At 40.6% G+C, this 20,324-nt stretch overlaps 1 protein-coding gene across 1 annotated transcript in view; it reads left to right on the forward strand.

Annotated features, from left to right (window-relative positions):
- Nucleotides 1-20,324, forward strand: part of necab2 (N-terminal EF-hand calcium binding protein 2) — a 111,531-nt gene that overhangs the window by 9,003 nt on the left and 82,204 nt on the right. Inside the window, exon 2 of the mRNA XM_019894239.1 lies at nt 4,735-4,759. Within this exon, the coding sequence (XP_019749798.1) occupies nt 4,735-4,759 (25 nt within the window). The remainder of the gene's footprint in view (nt 1-4,734; nt 4,760-20,324) is intronic.

Below are 20,324 nucleotides of genomic sequence, written 5' to 3' on the forward strand. Positions count from 1 at the left end.
GTACAGTGAAACTCCTCTACAACGAAATCATGTTTGCAGCAAGAACACACACACACCCACTCACACAAACGTATGTGTACACGCACACACAAACGTATGTGTACTCTATTTTTATTCCAATAGTGCATAAGTATGAGCACACACTTATTTGGCACTTCATGTTGTCAGTGTAGAAAGAAAAAAAGGGAAAGAAATTGCAAAATTTACGATCAGCATTCACTTTCACTGACATCAATTTCTTGGATAATGTCTTTTCTTTTGCTTGCTCCGTCTTTCATTTTGATCACTTTTACCCTCTCTTCCAGCATCAGAGCTCTTCTTGTCTGAGTTGCTTGACATCAAAAGGTCCGTTTTGGAGCCATTTTAGCAATGCAACGTCCATCCTCGTCTGAATCTAACAATAACAAATACTTCCTGGCATGCAATGAACTTTTAAGCCAGCTACGGGACACTTCGTAGTCCTCGATGGCCATAGTTAGCAATCGAAGGCTAAAAACCTTACGCTAACTGGAGCGCTAATGAGAGAGAAGCGCTCCAGTTATCATAAGGTTTTTAGCCTTCGAGAGATAACTATGGCCATCGAGGACTACGAAGCGTCCCGTGGCTGGCTTAAAAGTTGGTCCCGTGGGTGTTTTTAGCATGATAACAAGTAAAGCATTCGAGGAAACGTTTGTTTATTTGAATGTCCGTCGAGCCATTGGACGCTTCGTAGAGAGAAAAAAAACAACCATTTGTGTGTCTTTGTAAATGTTAGTAATATATTTTTTGTGTTAATGTCCGCTGCACCCTAATCATCCAATCAGTGTCATTTTCACAAAAAATATTTAAAAAATAAAATAAAATAAACCAGGTAAATCATTAACGTACGGTGTCACGTGATTACGTCACCGGAAGTTGTTAGCGCTCAGCAGTCTGCAATTGCAGCTTGCGCTATATCTTTTATCGTCATTATTCTCATTCAGAGTTTGCTTCGTGTACAATTCACCGAGGGCACGGGCAAAGAATAGGAATCTAGAGGGCCCAGGGCAGCACTTTAAAACGGTACGTGTGAACTACGATAGTTAACAGGCTGCAAAAGTGAATCTCATGCCTCCGTATCAGGCTGTTTCTCATCATGGCGTGCGTGCGTGCGTGTGCGTGTGTGTGTGCGTGCGTGCGTGCGTGTATGCGCGGTAAGGGTCGATTCCGGAAGGGTGGTATATCGAAAAGTAGATCTAAGGTCCAAAAAGTTTGGGCACCCCTGTTCTCTACAGTAGTTCTAAAAACTCTCAGTTGTTTGGAAGGAAATGTTTTTTTTTTTTTTTTTTTTTTTTTTAAATGATTGGGCCTACCTGAAAAAAAAGTTTTCGTCTTTGGTTTCATTCAATGCAGTATTGTATCATATGCGTAATAATTGCAAAAAATAAAGATGACACTTCACGGATTTCACTTATCACGGGTTCTTTTTGGAACGTAACCCCCACAATAAACGAGGGATTACTCTATTCAACTATTGTTTAAGTGACTTTATTGAGGGATTTGGTCACAAGAAAATGCTTACAATATCTGTTATTTATTACATATGAAAATTTGAATGGTCCAGGACTGGGACAGGATGATTTTTTTTTTTTTGGAATATGGACGGGATGGGAGTGAAAATCCACTCCCATGTCATCCTCTGTCACCGACTTAGTTTACTGCAATTGGTTAGTTTACGGCAATTGGACCTTGAAGAGTTTAAGCGCTGTATAAAAACTGATGGATGCCTGAATGACAGTTGGCTTTATGATCTCATTTAGTTATCTCTTGTCTTCAAAAGAAAAGGAAAAGTGGAAGTCGAGTCTGAAGGCGAGGTACATTTTCCATCAGCCGGTGGAGCGAGTCACCAAAATATGGAATTACAAAACATGTTTTGTTTGCTTGTTTAGCTTCCCGCTTTTTATAGTACATGAAGCAGAACAAGAAGAAGGTCATAATGTTATTTTTGTCATCCATTCTTCTCTTTTCTAATCTGGTTGTCCGCATTAGGGTCCGTGGTTGAGGCCCGAAACCTAACCCATCTGACTTTGGGCCAAAAGGATGGATCACCCTGGCCTGGGCTGTTCTCCAGTCAATCCCAAATTATGAACAGTTTAAGTAACCATTGCAGTCACTGTCACATCTTTGGACAATTTACAATTTTCAATAAACCTATCATGTATATTTATGGAATGAAAAACAAAACAAAACGGGATACCCAAGAGAAATGCCTCACCAACACAGGTGGAGCATCCAAATGCCACAATTATTCCCACAAAGTATACAATATTGATTTGTTATATTCTCACCATTTCAAGCGTCTTACTTACACAAAGTTTGTATCTTTTACTTTAGGAAATGTGAATGGATTCTATGAATCTACTATTTCTGTGTGAAGCCCATGCAATTGTGTGTTTGCATTCAAACATAAATATTGTGTTAACATTTGTGAATACAAAAATTGAAAAGCTAAATTTGTAAGAGAACTAATGACACACCAACATGTAAACTTTCACTTAAAATGTGTTAATATTCTTTGGTGTGATTGCATGTGTTTGAATGTGAGTGCGGGGGGTTGTGAATAGCAGACCGACCAAGCCAAGTCAAACACACAGTTGATAGTGTTCGGTAAAGATCTCCTGCATACAACATCTAAGCGCAGATGATGAGCAAAGCCTCATGACACCAGCGGTCATGGTGCCTTTTTTTTTTTTTTTTAATCGGTGGGCCAGTTCAATCGCTGTTCTCCATGCTTTATAATTGAATAAATGAATTAGCATTGTCAATATGTGTGCCAGACTGATTTTCACACAGATACACGATGAACATCAGTGGATAACTAGACTGAAGCTTGTCTTTAGCGGGTGTCACTGTCTGATCGTTTGGCTTGCTTTGCTATTATCACACAGACACACCAGCAGATGCAGTTTTCTAGAAAGGAATGACAACTACAAATTTTATTTGACAGAATTGTGATATTTACCAGGCAGCCCATTGTGTTTTCGAAAGGTTGAACTTGAATGGAACGCTTGGATTTACAGTTTGAAATTAGAGCGGAAATTTTACATTTGAATTAAACATGGACTCTTACTAGCAGCAGTGTTCATGTGAGACTTACCAAAAGAAACATTATAGGATCAAGACAGCAATACACACGTGTAGTCAAATAAGTGATGCTTTGTAGCCCTCTTACTTCAAAAGGACCTGGCCTAAGCATGTAAACATCCATTCATCTGTTTTCTACCTACCGCTTGTCCTTACACGCGAGGACAGTTGTTATCGAATGGCTGGGCACATACATTATAGATAAATAAAGACAAGCGACTGTTCACACTCACATTCAGGACAATTTAGAAGATTCAGTCAACATAACAGGCATGTTTTTGGAATGTGAGAAGATTCCGTGGTAATTGGACAAAAGCCTCAGTGAGAACATACAAACTCCACACAGAAAAAAAAAGCCCGGCTATAAACTCATGACCTCTGAATTATGAAGAGGATTTGTGAACCAGTCGGGCATATAAACAATAAAATAAGTTTTGCCATCCATCCACAATACGAGCTGCTGATGCTTAACTCTTTTATTCCCCGTGACGTCCAAATACATCAAGAAAAGCCTCTACAACCGCAAACCCATGACGTATTGAGATGTCTTTTCCTTTTTATGGCGTCTTAGAGTACAGAAGGGTCTGATGCAGCCTCTGACTCAGGAGCAGGCTTGTCTGCATTATAAATCTTTTAAAATCTGTCCATCGGATGGCAGCGGGTGTAAGGCACCAGCCAGGATCATGCTGCAGAACAAGCAGAAGTAGAGAGGGAGGGATGCATGGGTGGAGTTGTGGAGTAGCGCAGTCATCTGTAGCAACATTCGAACCAGTAGCCATGGAGAAATCAAAACAATTAACCCATGAGAATTGCTTTTGGGTAAAAAAAAAAAAAAATCTTCCACCATGATGAGGGAGATGGAGTTGCTGAAAGCAGCAAGACGCTTTTCTTCCGGGCAAAAGTATGAAGCAGCCATCAAAGAGGCTCAGAACATCGTCTGCCTCATGCAAAAGCCACACCTCAGCGCACGTGCCTTCGCAAAGGCAAGCGAAGTGAAATCAGAATGTGGTGTAAGACATGGTGTATGCCCTTCTATCAGGGCAATTACTTCATTTTATAACACACACACACACACACACACACACACACACACACACACACACGCACACGTACACAAAATATAGATATGTATAAATTGCAGGATGAAGGGGTAAGGGGACACACATGGATTCGCATGCATGCGCACATGCACAGGTCCAAGTACAGTGGACTTACACGTGCTAATACACACATGCACATGCTCACTGAACCAATTGTTTCACTTCTCTTCATAGTTCATTTCATCAGTGCAATAAAGTGCAAATAAATATTTTTGCTACCAAAAGCCCCTTTGTGGTGTTGTTTAGGTTTGTAGAAGGAAACTCTTATTTCGATGTTTGAGATGTCAGAAAAGCAAAAAACAGTGGTGCCATACTTGAAATTCATGCTTTTCCAAAAAGGTCTTTTTCTCTGTATTTTCCTGGCAACCGGTTTATGGTGTACCGTGCCTTCTGCCCAAAGCATGCCCGCGATTTATGTGAGGATAAGTGTTTCGGAGAAAGAATGAATGAATGGATAATGTTATAGAGTACAAGAATTAACTATGACAACAGATTTCATTGATACTGACTCACATTCATTTTGTGTCCACAGATCTTCAGAAGAGCTGATAAAGATGGTGAGTAGATGTTGAATTTACTAGCAGCATTTTAGATTTAGAGTCAAATTTATCATTTGTCTCTGTACTTTGAGGGGAAAAATTGCATAGAAATGAAAATAGACACAAATGTGTCACAGGAAACAACAAAACAAAGGGATACATGAATATACATGAATAATAATGAAATGACAGTGATAATTAAATGGCTTGAGGCTGAAGCAGGTTGGGGATTATCGGGCATAGTGTACAGTAATAGATGGATGTTTAGGCCTATTGTAATTCCATGGGAAAGGTGACAGGGTGTCTGAATTGGGAGGTGTGATATTTGATTTCCTTCTTCATGAATCTCCTTAAAACCTCAAAGAAAATGGAAATGAGAAAATAATTAATTGCGCAACAAATATCCATAGTACACATAGAACGTAAATATACAGCTATTTGTTGTATATTTGCAATATATTCTGGTAGGTATATGGGTATTCATTGCCGTCTGAACGAAATAAATCTATCTACATCTCTCTCTCTCTCCCTATCTGTCTGTCTATCTATCTATCTATCTATCTATCTATCTATCTATCTATCTATCTATCTATCTATCTATCTATCTATCTATCTATTTATTTATTTATTTATGTATAGAGCCTAAAAATGTGAGTATGTGTACCAACTTGGTCTTACCTGGTTTTAACTGTGCAAGGGTGGAAATAGATCGGAGAAGGTGGCGAGCCAGCAACTGGAAGGCCACATTAATAGAAAAAAAAAAAAATCAGCTCAATTTCCACTCCCAAATTATTAATGTATGAGGCCTAACTCTAAAAGTAACCTGAGGGCCTGTGTAATTTTTACTACCTGTACACGCGACCCACTTAAAATGGTACCACAACCTACTTTTTGGTTTGAGCCACCATTTGGGAATCCCTGCGTTTTGTGCCTAGAGTAGACAGTGCTGTTATCTGCGTGTGGCTGTGGGTTCACTATCACCTGGATGGCAGTGGTGACAAATGTTGCGGAGCTCTCAGTTATTGTTTTTAATTTTAAAAGTTTCAAGTGTTCCATTGAAATTAACTGGAATTGACGCGTGTACCCTGGAATAAAGAGGGTTCAAAATTTAACTGTGCTTAAAACAGTCAGACCCCTCAATCTTGTGAACAAATCACATTTATATAAACATTAAAGATGAGGACGAATCATATTTCATCGAAGAGAACATGGAGGATGTTGATGAGATTCAAGAGAAATTAATCGAGACCTGCACAACATTCCAAAGATGCAATATTGTAACGGTGGAGTATGTTGTCTTCACTCCTCCTTCACTCCTAATGTCTCTGTCCTCCACTCACTAACGCGTGCGCGTCAGCATGTCAAGGCTGCTACATTTATTTGCTGATCATCTAAAAGAGATGGCTAGATATATATTTTACAGTACGTTATATTATATTAATTATTTTTAATTTCTTTGTCTCTTTCTAAGTGACTGTTGTTTAAGCGCCTTTAAAGACATATGTACATTTTGTCCAGTTCACGTGCCTGCTATAAATGACTTTTTGGTCAAAAATATACTGTATTTACTGAGTATTAAACACTGTCTCAGTTTAGTGTACAGTGTAGCTGCCGGTGAGCAGAGGTCTGACAAAACTTAACAAAAGAGCGGTAATTTAAATTCTGTCCTGAGAAAATGATTAATCGTCAATGATGTTGACACTGTCAGAGATTAATTTTGTATTTAATATTGTCCTATTTGTGTTTTTCAATGGTGTTTCACTGCACTGAAACATTCTGAGATGTGAATGGTGCACACATCTCAATCAATTACGTCATTTAAAATCAGCCCGCAAACCACAAACAACTAATACCGTATTGTTTTTCAACTCCTTCATTTAAATGAACTCTTAACATCCTGTGATTGCCTGGCTTTCTGGGGGATGATTTTTTTTTTTTTCTTGACGACAAAGTAGTATCAGCATTTAAAATGCTAAAATCACTTACTCACCTATCCTCACACCATGCCTGTTCAAATAGATTCACATTTTGCACTTCACTCTTATCTAGTGATGTTTATGTAAGAAGAAAAAAACACTATCCTTCCATTATCTACAACACTTATCCTGTTCAGGGTCGCAGAAGGATGAAGGCTATCGAAGCTGATGTTGGACAAAAAGCAAATCACACCTGGACTGGTCGCCAGTCAATCACAGGTCACTGAACACTCACATACGCATCGTGACTGAGTAAGAACTGAACACCCACGCTGCAAGCTCGGAAGTTCGGCGAGTGAACCAGTACATCATGAGTGAAACTGAAACTGAAAACTCTTATTTTCTCATGTTTTTTCTTCTTCTTAATTCTAACATGGCTTCAAATGGCAATGCTAAATTATGCAACAACCTAAAAAACATAAATAGTTGATTCATTATAAAACTTGACAGCACACAATTTGGCTTTCAGAGATAGGAACAGAAAAATGCCATGATTCATTTTCCTGGTCATGACCCTCGGAGTTCATAGGGCGCAATCCTAACTGCCTCATGGGCCAGTGAAAAAGCTGCTAAGCTGTATGTCAGTCATGCCTGGGCTGCTGAATGACAAACTGGGGACCCTGGAGAGAGAGCCAGCAGGACCAGGAAGTCATACAGACACTCAACCAAGTAAATCCAAACCCATCAATCCATTTTCGAATGCATCATATTCCAGCTGATCTTGGGGAAAACACATACCGCATTTTCCGGACTATAAATCAGTCCTGAGTATAAGTCACATCAGCTATAAAATGCATCATAAAGTGGAAAAAAAAAACCATACATAAGTCGCACTGGAGTATAAGTCGCATTTTTGGGGGAAATTTATTTGATAAAATTCAACACCAAGAACAGATATGTCATCTTGAAAGGCAAATAAAACTAAAAATAGAGAACAACAGGATGGATAAGTGTACGATATGCTAACGTTACAGGACAGATCAACAACGAACTGAGAATGTGCCTGGTATGTTCACGCAACGTGTTAGTTATTCAGATAATTATAGCATCAAGAACATGCTCACAGGTTTACCAAACCATCAGTGTCATCCCAAATCATTAAATACAATGAAATCTTAATCCTCCGTGTCACTTTTAAAGAACTCCGCGAACACCGCAGGTAGAAATGCGGCGCTTCCTCTTCTACGTCGCTGAGGTCAGAGTCATCATCAGTTGTTTTTATCATTTACCGCCAATGTTGAAAGTATGAACGCAGGCCCCGAGCACCCTCTTGCATTTTAATGTGAAAATAACATGTGAAATGATATAATGTGTTAATCATTTCACACAGAAGTCGCACCAGAGTATAAGTCGCACCCCCGGCCAACTATGAAAAAAACTGCAACTTATAGTCCGGAAAATACAGTACTACGCGCTGGACAGGTCACCTGTCAATCACAGAGCACATTTTGATTAAATGGTCAAATGAATCATGAAAATATATATTGGATGGACAGAAAGAAAATGGCACATGTGATATACTTGCACCTGATGCAGATTTGCCACTGCTCTTATCTTCTCTGGAGCAGCTGTTCTAAAGCTGGAGCACCCTTCCAACCCTGCTGTGGTTTGATTGGTTCCTCACTAGACATCTCGAGTCTTTCGACTATTAGTGCAGAAAAAAACTACGTGAAAAGAGTAGGGATTTGGTTGATACTGTGAGGAAAGATGATAATTATAAGGAAACTTTGATGTATGGAAAGCAGACTGGAAAGGAAGGGAAAGGAACCAGCAAGTGCAAGTTGAAGAGAAGCTAATTTTATCCTGCCTCTCTTGGGAGAAGACCGGGGGAACCGTTTTAATGAGAGGGACATGGAAAGAGAGAAAGGTGCATATTTTAGGGCGCCAGACAAAGGGATATGTGGGGAAGCAAGGAAGTGACAACAACAGCAACAAAGAAAATGAGCAAGAGAATCCAAGGAAATGACGATGATTTCATTGGACAGAATGGCTTTACATTCAGTCTTAGAACCACTGGCTCATTTTACAATGAGCCTCTATATTATGCATCCCCGCTTTCATCAAATGCACACAACATGCCTCGGTAGACATTTTTATTTGTGCTAGTCGGTAATCGAAGCGTAATGCATCAGTGTATTCAAGATGGTTTGCGTGACTCGGTATATGGAGTGTGTGAGTGCATGTGTACCTTGTGTCTGTAGTAATCTGACTTTAAAGGCATTGTTATGCTCCGTGGAGTGTTGCAGTAGCCCTGAACTATGAAATATTAAGTTGGCAGCCCCACCTAATTTAGTGTTTCTACTTGCAGAAACAAACTTAAAAACAAACAAACAAACAAAAAAACTAAAGGGGAATTCCACACAATGCTTAAATAGTTCACTATATTGACTTCAATTTTTCAATGGCTGCTGACTGAAAGTCATCACAGTACATCCATCCATTTGCTATGTCAAGTATCCTGTTCAGGGTCATGGGGAGCTGGAGCCTATCCTTGCTGACAGTGTGGGTTTGGTTCCAACTCACCGTCTGTCAACGTACCCCATGATTGACTGCGGTATGTTTACACTGACAACCATTTTTTTTTCCCATTCTTTTAAAATTGCCAGTTTTAAAGCACGGCTATTGACAGCAACGATAATTTGAGGCTAACATTTTATTGGCATACATTTTTTTCCCCCATTCATTTCAGTTTTATTCAACAGTACCACATATGTCGGATAATCTAAAATAATACAGCAAACTACTAAGAAATTGACCAATCAGGAATAATAAATACGCTGTATACTGTAAACATCGTCATTTATAAGTTGTGATCCTACAAACGGCGTTCGCATCATTGCTATTTGCAAATGTGACTGATCAAAAGATGACAGGATTGATTGCTGCTTTCATCCGGTGGCTGCCAGCTAGTTATTAGCGACTAAACGGCTCCTCTTGTCTCAACCAGACAAGAGGAGCCGCTGCGGGTGCCCGCACCGCCATCGTATGTATCGTAATGGATACGTGGGCCACTATTATACAGGATGCAAGCTGCTTGTACAGTATATAGGATGTATTTACGGCAGTTATTATTATGTCCCTCCTCTTCTGTGATATACCTTTGATATATTATAAATACTTCTACATCAAAGAATTTTTGGGGGCAATTTAAATTCATCATGAAATTTGACTGCCTGCCTTTAATACATTGTAAACAGGCATAATTCTGACAATAATATTGTAATTCCTACTAAAATGAAGGTCAATACAATCCAAGTTGATCCCATGTTTGGTAATTACCAAGTAATTTGGGGACATATACTGTACAAAACAAAATGCAGAGCGCTTTTGAGCTGCATGTTGCATGGCGTTTTATTTGAGTGACAGACCGTGACCTTCTGATACAGTTTGACTTCGTATACAATAAAATTGATTAATTTCAGACTTTCAATCAGCGAATGGGTTTTTAATTCCTCGCCCTCCTGTGTCCTGTGACTCATCCACCGTCTGCTAATCATTGTAATTATGTTTGGCGTAATGACAGTGAGCAGAAGGGTTTTCGGGAGGCTTGTTTATCTTTGCTGTCAAGATTGGACAGAAACACAGCATTGTAGTTGACAGTGTGGAGCTGCTTCCTGGTGTGGCAGTAACACAAGCATGAGTGTTGTACATAATTAATACAGAGATCTGTATGCATTGAAGTGATGTTATCACGATTAGTTTGATGGTTGTTATTATAGATACATGCAATGCACTCAATAAACAAAAAGTTAACTTCTACTCAATATTATATTAACTAAAACAAACTTTTCACCTCAAGTACAACCGAAATAATGTTTAGCTCGGCATTGTGACAATCAACATTAAAATACAGTAGTTTAGTATCAATAAAAATAGAGGTTTTTATACCTAAAAGTAGGTTTAAAAATATCGTATGTCACTGTGAAAACAGAAAAATACAGAAAAAAATGAACTGAGATAATGTTTCAATTAAAATGAACTGTACATAAAGTTAAAAAAAAAAAAAAAAAACAGACTGCCATCAATGTTTAAAAATAAAAAGGTCCTAAATATTAAATGCAAATGTATCATATTCATTGATTCATTCATTCATCCATTTTCTTCCGATGTCGAGTCGGGGGGGCAACAGCTTCAGCAGGGAAACCTAGACTTCCCTCACTCAGGCCTCATCGTCCAGCTCCTCCTCGCGGATTCCAAGGGATTCTCAAGCCAGCTGGGAGACATAGTCTGCCCAGCGTGTCCTGGGTCATCCTCAGGCCTCTTCCAGATGGGACATGCCCGTAACACCTCCCCAGGGAGGCGTCCAGGTGGCATTCTGACTAGATGCCCAAGCCACCGTATCTGTCTACTCTCAATGCGAAGGAGCTGTGGCTCGACTTTGAGCCCCTCCCTGATGATCGAGCCTCTCACCTTATCTCTAAGGGAGAGCCCAGACATCCTCCGGCGAAAGGTCATTTCGGCGGCTTGTATCCGGGATCTTATTCTTTCAGTCACGACTCACAGCTCGTGACCAAACGTGAAGGTAGGAACGTAGATCGACCGTTTCGGCTCAGCTCCTTCTTCACCACGACGGAACGATACAGAGCCCGCATCACAGCAGATTGCGGTACTGATCCACTTGTTGATCTCTGGCTCCATCCTGCCCTCCCTCGTGAACGAGACACCAAGATAGTTGAACTGCTTAACTTGGGGCAGAATCTCATTTCTGACCTGGAGAGGGCACGCCACCATTTTACGACTGAGGACCTTTGTCTCAGATTTGGAGGTAGTGATTTCATCCCAGCCGCTTCACACTGAGCCGCAAACCAGTACAATGAGAGTTGAAGATCCCGGCTTGAAGAAGGCAACAGTACCACATCATGTGCAAGTACCACTTCATGTGCAATTTCAGCACTTCATACTTAAAACAATGTCGATGGGTGTCCTGCTGAAGGACGAACTGTTCCCCCAAACTGAAAAACACAACCCTTGTAATTTTCTTAATTTAAACATGTATCTCAGTTGCACATGATTATAATCTGGAAAATTTACATTTTTTTAAAAACAATCCCTACTTCTCTTCCCTAAATTACACCAGTGTAGCACATTTTAATTGCACGAAGCCAATGTACAGTGGATGTTCAAATTAAGTGAATGCAAATAACTTTTTTTTCAGTGCAGCCTGAAGTTAGGAGCACTGGACTAGGTTTTAAATTAGCATATGTCTGTACATTGTTGAATTCTGCTGTCCTTCATTCCTGATTGGGAGACTCCCCATTCCTGCCACTAAAAAAACCCCAAAAAAACCCAAAACATTCCCACGCCATGATGCTAATTCACTGTGACAATGGCCAATAATGAGCAGTGCCTGGCATTTACACCAAAGAGGCAAAAAATAATAATCCTTGCCTCTTTGGCCCGGAGACTTTTGTCTCTGATGGTGTGGGAGTTTCTCACGTGCCTTTCGGTAAACTCCGACCACTTGGCGTTTTACTCAGGAGTGACTTCTGTCTGGCCACTGTTTGGTGGATGGCTGCAGAGATGGTTTTCTTCCAGGAAGGTTCTCTTTCCACAAAGCCATGTCACAATAACCATTGGAATCTTGGTCACTTCCCTGACTATGGAAGGAGAAGGCTCCCCTGATCGTTTAGTTTAGCCAGGCGGCCAGCTCTAGGAAGTGTTCTTGTGGTTCAAAAATCGTCGTCATTGAAACGGAGGAAGTGTCTGAGGAAGTACCTACTTCAGTGCTTGAAAAGTGAGGCGTGTCAGTGTCACCACCAGCAGGGTTGCCATGGTGAGCAAAGCTCCAGTGGTTGATTGGCAGTCCTTGATGATCAGAGACCCGCTCAGTGGTTTTTTTTTTTTTTTTCTCCATCTCGGAACAGAATCTGGCTGCAGCTGTCGATTCCACACCTCTTCTTTCCTAATGAGTTAACGGTTGGGAACTTCCACTCAGCGGAGAATGGGTGTGCTCTGCTTAGAAGCTCTGCACACCCGCAGAGTATATTTTTAGAAGTGTGGGGGTCTTCTGTTATGAGATGAAAGCACCAGGGGGACTTAAGACATGACATTTACATGCCATCATTAGCTACATGGCTTTGCTGGGTGTGTCTGAATTTTTGTGTGTGATGTGCATGGAATAAATAATTCAATCTCTCGCACCCAAGAGTGACACCTTTATTTATTTGTTTCGTTGTTTTGACTAAATATCTAAATTTCAGTAGGACAATAAGGATTAGGAGTGAAGGAGGTCAACATAGAATGCATAAAAGTCTAAGCTAATACCAACCTCATAATGTATTTGCTTTTTATGTTGAGCACCATTTACTTTGTACTTCTCTTCAGATCAGCGTGCATTAACCCACAACACCAAACACGACTCTGTTGCCCCTGGTTACAACATGTACTTGTTCTCCAAACCACCTCCCCCGCCCCGAGTGTCATTCTGACCTACTGTTTCCATAGCAACAAATATAACCTCTGCTTGACCCAAGGAATTAGTTCTGGGTCAGAGTGTTCCACTTTTATCAGGTCAACATCGGGCTCAATTTGTGATAAGATGAAAAAATGTGTTTAGAAACTGTTGATTTATAACTTGGATGATGATGATGAATAGATCTCATTTTATTAATGAATCGAACTCTTTTTATTCATTCAAACTTTACATATGAAAGGAACATTTGATTGGGCTAAGCACTTTAATAATTGGTAATAGGTCTGCAAGTAAAAATTATGTCAGCGCTAAAATTCATCACCCCTGAAAAATTCCCGTGATTTTTTTCTTTTTTAGGGGGGGTGAGGACTTTTAGCACAAGTTGTAACGCCCCAAGATTGGGAGGAGACTACCTTGATTGATACACCAGACAGACCAAGTATAGACCAGACCAGTGTGTGTGTGTGTGTGTGTGTGTGTGTGTGTGTGTGTGTGTGTGTGTGTGTGGGTTGGGTGGGTGTGTGTGTGTGTGTGTGTTTGTGTGTGCGTGTGTGTGTGCGTGTATGTGTGTGTGTGTACACACACACACACAACTCCAAATTGTACAGTTTCAGGTCCCCATTTCTTTCTTCAAATATGCCAAAAAGTAAAAAGTATTGTATCCTCATTGTGTGTAAAACAAACAAACAAATGGAAACCTTGTTGGAGGTACTAATTGGTTCATTTGGAGTCTACAGAGCATATCTGAGCCATGTCTGTGCAGAGACCCGTGGGGTTCGGGCGCTAAACAACCAGTCTGTTTTGGTCAAGCTTTTTAATATTATCGGCATTCTAATTTTATCTGAACACACATTTTCCTCACGGAGCTGCACCTCAAATCCGAGCTCACAGGTGATGCCGTATTATTGCCAGACTACTGTTGTTGTCATATTCACCATCTGGCACATAATCGAACATCTGTCAAAGCACCAGCACAATTTTTTACTAGCATTTCTAGTCCGTTCAATATAAGTTGTTGCTTTGTATTATCAAGTCATACTGTGGTTTGCAAATCCCTTGGAATTGTGTTTCTGTATATTGGTCAAAGAAAACAAACATATTTGACAGACACTGCATGTAAACTGGATGGAAGCTGCTCATCTTTTGCCCTTGGCCATAGAAAGGTTAATCGTTTTGTGATATTTTCAGAGGTTGAATAGGGCCTCAGTAGAGAGAGCACACATATCAGATACATCTTGAGACCGATTGATCCTCGTTATTTTGACAATATCAGTGATGTATTTACAATGATTTTAAATGGTCTCAGTCGTGACTTCCACCAAGATATGAAGGGAGGGGGGTGTGGTCATTTTGCTTATTTCCAATGGGCGTTTTTAACGGCGTTAGTTACTTAATGATATCAAGCTAAAATTATTTTCCTAATTAATAAAAAAAAAAAATCCATAAATTGAGCTGTTCGTGAAAATGGACTATCCCAGCTGGATGATCCCTTTAATGACATTAAATGCTCACATCAACATAGTTAGCACACAGACTCGGTCAATGCTCTGCTGTTAATTGGTCAACTTTAAACTATAGATTTGTTTTTGTATTAACGGGAATGCCTTTAGAGGTGTTCAGCATCGAAGATGACCTGGTGCTGCAGAGTATCTTGTTAGAAGTGTACTTTTGTCACCAACTGCAGCCGGAGGTAAATAAACATGCCCAGCATTGCTGTGATCAGTTTTCGGGTAGCATCGAGTTAATTCATTCTCATGATTTTCTCTGAGTCCAAGGGTTAGCGTGTCGACCTCACAGTGCAGAGGTACCGGGTTCAATTCCAGCTCCGGCCTCCCTGTGTGGAGTTTGCATGTTCTCCCCAGGCCTGCGTGGGTTTTCTCCGGGTACCCCGGTTTCTAGGTGTGAGTGTGAGCGCGGATGGTTGTTCGTCTCTGCGTGCCCTGCAATTGGCTGGCAGCCGGTTCAGGGTGTCCCCCGCCTACTGCCCGAAGAGAGCTGAGATTGGCTCCAGCACCCCCCGTGACCCTTGTAAGGATAAAGCGGTTTAGAAAATGGATGGATGGATTTTCTCTAAAAGCTGACATCACATTATCACCCGTGCCAAGAAAAAACCTTGATGTATTGTTAAAAAAAAAAAAAGCAATCAATGTCACTGAGTTTTGGATGATGAACAAAACACAGTGAGAGTATTGCATTGCAATGATTTTTTTTTTTTTTTTTTTTTTTTGCAAAAATGGTGGGCATTATGGTTATTTTAATGGCGGTTATTTTCAAGAAAAATATACAAATGGTATGCTATATATTCATAGCTTACAGTCATTGCCTCTGCATCGCATTCCAGTGGAACCACAATGTGAGAGGTGAGTCCAGCAATTGTCAAGGCTTTAACTGTGTGTGTTTTGCTTTTAATTTTATTTTGGACTGATTATTTTGACACTCAGTCTAAACAAAGAACCAGCCTCAACAAGGAGTGTTTAAAGAAGAAGAATGGAAGGATGACAGAGTGTAAAATATGCAATAGCTCTGTACGAACAACACAATACTTCTGGAAGGAGGGTCGCCATAGCAATTGCCACTTGTTATCAAAGTAAAACAGAATGTTTCACTTTTAACTTTGTTTAAATTGAGTGGTACGGTGTGACTTACACAGTACAGAATGGTGTTTAAGATACTGGTTTTAAAAATAGAAGTCATCGATTGACTCTTGAAAGGATACTTTCTACTTTTATAATTTGCTCTGGGACAAACTGTTTCGATCAGTGGTCACCCTTAAAGGTTCCATGGCATTATTAAGGAAATGAATGACACAAGTAGGAATATCCGAAGAATGGAAAAACAAAATAAATCATTCAAAAACCTCGCGTTTGTACATACTGAATTGTCTTCTGCAAGCACCAAAGTATTTGCTTCCCCATTGAATGACTTTTTCTTGGAACTACTCAGATTATATACCCCACCAAAAACCTCACTTGATGACCCCCTCCCAACTTAAAAAAAAAGGGAAAAAACAACAACAACAAACCATATTTTAATAATGGCTGTCAGAATGAGATGCGACAACTAAGACTTATGGACTTATGTTTGTGCACCAATGTGAATTGTGTTAAATTTAACTTGACCAGCATAGTTCCCATATTTTGCCACATGTAAAATCAAGTTTTATTTATTTATTTTTTTAATAAGACACAAACAACCTGAAAACAATAAGGTCATAACCAAGTGTAGCAAATCCTGTGAAACAGGGCAAAAGGAAGGAACAATTGAGCCAGCCTACCATTTCATCTTGTTCCTTGACAATTCAATCAGGTGGCACTTTTATTTGTCTCTGGATTTTCATATATTTTGGGGTCGAAAGCCAGCCCCTGGGAAAAATAAGCACACCATGACATATTTACAATTTAGTATGAACATGTGGAGGAAATATTGAAGCTTGTGTTAGAAATTTTTGTCAGCATTACCGGGTCCATTCAAGTGAATTAGAGTGAGCCCCACGGTTCAGTACATCTCCATTTGGTCTTTATTGTCCATCCATCCATCTATTTTCTGACCCGCTTATCCTCACAAGGGTCGCGAGGCATGCTGGAGACTATCCCAGCCGCCTTCGGGCAATAGGCATGGGACACCCTGAAACTGGTCGCAAGCCAATTGTAGGGCACACATAGACGAACAACCATCTAACACTCACCCTCACACCTTGGGACAGTTTTGAGTGTTCCATTAACCTGCCACGCATGTTTTTGGAATGTGGGAGAAAACCGGAGTACCCGAATAAAACCCACGGGCATGGGGAGAACATGCTAACGCCACACAGGATAGCCCGGAGCAGGAATCGAACCCTGCACCTCTGCACAGTGAGGTCGACGTGCTATCAGTCAACCACCGGGACGCCTGGGTCTTTATTTTTGTCTGGAAAATTATGTATTGTTGTTGTTGTTGTTCTCTATTGTCCATCAATGTGCAGACCATTGTAGTTTTTAAATGACACTTTTCATTTTCTCCCTTTTGTTCGTTTTATTCCAATTGTAAGAGAGATGTGATGTTCCCTTGTGACCAATGAGTCGACACCAGTATGTCTGTCAAGCTCCACACTACACATTCTTATCGTCACGTTCTGACGAAACTCGAAGCAAAGAGTGTTGAAAAGTTGGACGGGTGTGATAATTTGGGACCCTTTAGAACGGAAATGTGAAAAATGTCTTGTCATCTGAAGCACTCCAGAGTGCTTGATGTAAATAGGGCTTCAGTCATCCACTGGGAAATGATACATACTGCACATAACGTAAATCCAGCCAAATAACATTTAAGGGAGGTCATAAAAGTAGTTAATTGTGACACATGACATCAGGCTGTCTTGTTGTACAAAATGGGCAACCTCCACTGCAAACTCATTAATCTGCAGTGCCGCCACGGCACCATGTTAACAACAACAAGGTGGATACGACATGCTAAGCTGACCTGGTTTCACATACTAGCATTCTATTATCTGCCATTAAACACCATCACGCTGCATTAAAAAGCACCGCTGTGGGCAATGGCAGTCAATTATTGGCGGATGAAGTAGTATATCTGGCTGTTAACAGGAACCATAAAACCATTTGTGCAAATGAGACCTCCCTTAAGGGAGCAGGAGAGGCTGCCAGTGGGTTTCAGATAGTTGGATGTGCAGTGAAAGCAGGCATTGAAATATATCCTCTTTCAGACCGTACTAAAATACAGCAATTATCCACCATCACGGAGGACGACCCATCATCAGGATAAAACCACATCGCAACCCTCGAAACACGCATCCAAAAAGTTCCTCATGAGCCCGCCGATGAAGCACGCCGTCGACTCCCAGTAAATCTGCCATGCAACGTTGTGTGCTGCTACACTCCTCCAATGACATGATAATGTTCAGCTAGCAGATTGATGATAATTGCATACTTCTGTATTCTACTCTGCGCCGTGCCACAAAATAGATAAGAGTGGAGTGAAAGATGATCATCCACTGCCTCTCATCTCTTTATCTCGAGAGACAGGCTGACGCGCGTTGTTTACACACAGGAAATTATCTTTCACTGAGGTGATGAGACATAATCACAACAGATAATTGTATTCCGGTTGCAGTTAAACTTTGTTTTGTAAATTGTTTTAGTTTTAGTTTACTGATGGTCAAACTCAATTGCGTTGGTATTTTTGGACAACAAGGTTTAGCCCTGCTGCTTTGGCAGAAAAAAAGGTTGAAGACCTCGACATACGAAAACACATTTTTCACGATGCAGTTTCTCGTACACAGTAATGATAGTATTTCACTGCTCTGTGTTCAATAGAAAATGCAGATTTAAACAAAATCCCCACAATAAAAAGTTGGGCAGATTCCCTCACTCCAGGATCGATTTAATTCAGTGTTTGATTCAGTAGATCATTGGTTTTGCTGCTGTACAGGTGCAGTTAAAATGTCAGTCCAAAGACTGGATCTGACATTTCTTTGACTATGTTCTGACATGAATGGTTTAATCTTCAGCCAGTGAATCAGTTCTAGGTCATCATGACAAGCAGATGTCACAGATGACCTTAACAACTTTGATGACGATGTTTTATTCTGACTGAGTGGACATCGTGTTGAAATTTAAAAACTGGACTTCATTTTAGATTAGAGATGAAAAATGGGAAGACTTACTGAATGTGTGGAATGGAAAATGATGCTCACAAAATGAATTACAAAGCTCAAATTAATTTTTCATATGGCGAAAGTCTAGGTTATCGTGTTTGAGAATTTGGCAGAGAGATGTTGCTCCCCCGACAAACCTGAAAATTTGGTGACAGAGAGATTGTGCATCATTTGTGATTTTGGCAGGTCATGCTACACCAATCTCCTGCATCCACATGCCATGCAGACTGTGTGTTGTGCCTCTGTGCACTGAGTTTCAAGGGAATGAGGGGAGTCACCTAAATTGGATGACAAAAAAGGTGGCTGCCTTTCCTCCCCACAACGACGTACAATGGCGCATACCTGCGAGGGTGTAGGAAAATCTCAAATAAAATCCTCATGCTCATACGTACATTTGGACTGCACTTTGCACTAGACTTGCGCTGGGCACAAATCTAAATTGTGGTGGATGTGCTCGAAGCGCAGGGAAACGGTTTGTCCCATATCATCGTATTCCATTCATAAATATAGCAATATATATATATATATATATATATATATATTATATATACTGTATATATACATGCAGTACAGAAGATTATATAAGAACAACACATTTAGTGTTTATAGAGTGTACATGGCAGCTTTCTGGAGCGTGAACGATCAGCGTCCATGTGTGTGTGTGTCTTAGTGTGTTTGTGCGCGCGTGCGCTTGTGTTCGTTAGATGAACAACAGCGGAGGCGAGCGGCAGCTTGTCAACTCACGATCCGTCTTCATTACTGCGGTAGAAGACGAGGAAAGGGTCCGACTTGCCAAAGAAATCCTTCTTGTCCAATTTGTTGCCGCAGAACTGCAGCATAACCGACTCCTGCCAGCATCACACACACACACACACACACCCACACACCCCCCCCCCCACACACACACACACACACACACACATTGTGACGGCTGCCCCAATGACAAAGTATTATGGGATGGTGTGAGGAGACTTTCCATTTTTGACTTCATTTCATTGTTAACTGATGCATTCCAAATGCATCCATTTTATGTCTAACTATATACAATAATCCTACTATTTACAAATTCGCCTAATTCCACCTATTCTCATTTACGGTGCTCACTCTAAAATGCCAAAAGATGCTACGCAAACCCTGTCTATCCACATAAATAAAACGGGTGGAGCCTCTCTGTGTTCGTCTGACAGCGGCGGTGCGCTGAGGCACCTCGAGAGTTCAGCGGTACAGTGGTAGCGACCAAGCGAACACACTGAAAATAAAACGTCTCCAGTGTTGTCATCTAACCAAGTGTTGTCATCCGAAATGATGTCTCCACAAAACCATAGAGAGACTTCTGCGCAAGAAGGACCAACAGAATCAACATAGCCTGACTGCTGTGTTCAAAGCAAACTTGAGAAAAACGAAGGATGCAACCATGGCTTAAATCCACTATACATACATGGCAATTTTCCGCGGATCCGCGGAAATCCGCCGTTTTATTTCTTAAATTGATCATTTTTGTGAATCGTCTAAATCCGTTGAGAAAATTTTAGGGGCGGTCAGGTA

This window comes from Hippocampus comes, unplaced genomic scaffold, assembly GCF_001891065.2.
Source record: "Hippocampus comes isolate QL1 unplaced genomic scaffold, H_comes_QL1_v1.1 scaffold104, whole genome shotgun sequence".
NCBI classification, from domain to species: Eukaryota; Metazoa; Chordata; class Actinopteri; order Syngnathiformes; family Syngnathidae; genus Hippocampus; species Hippocampus comes.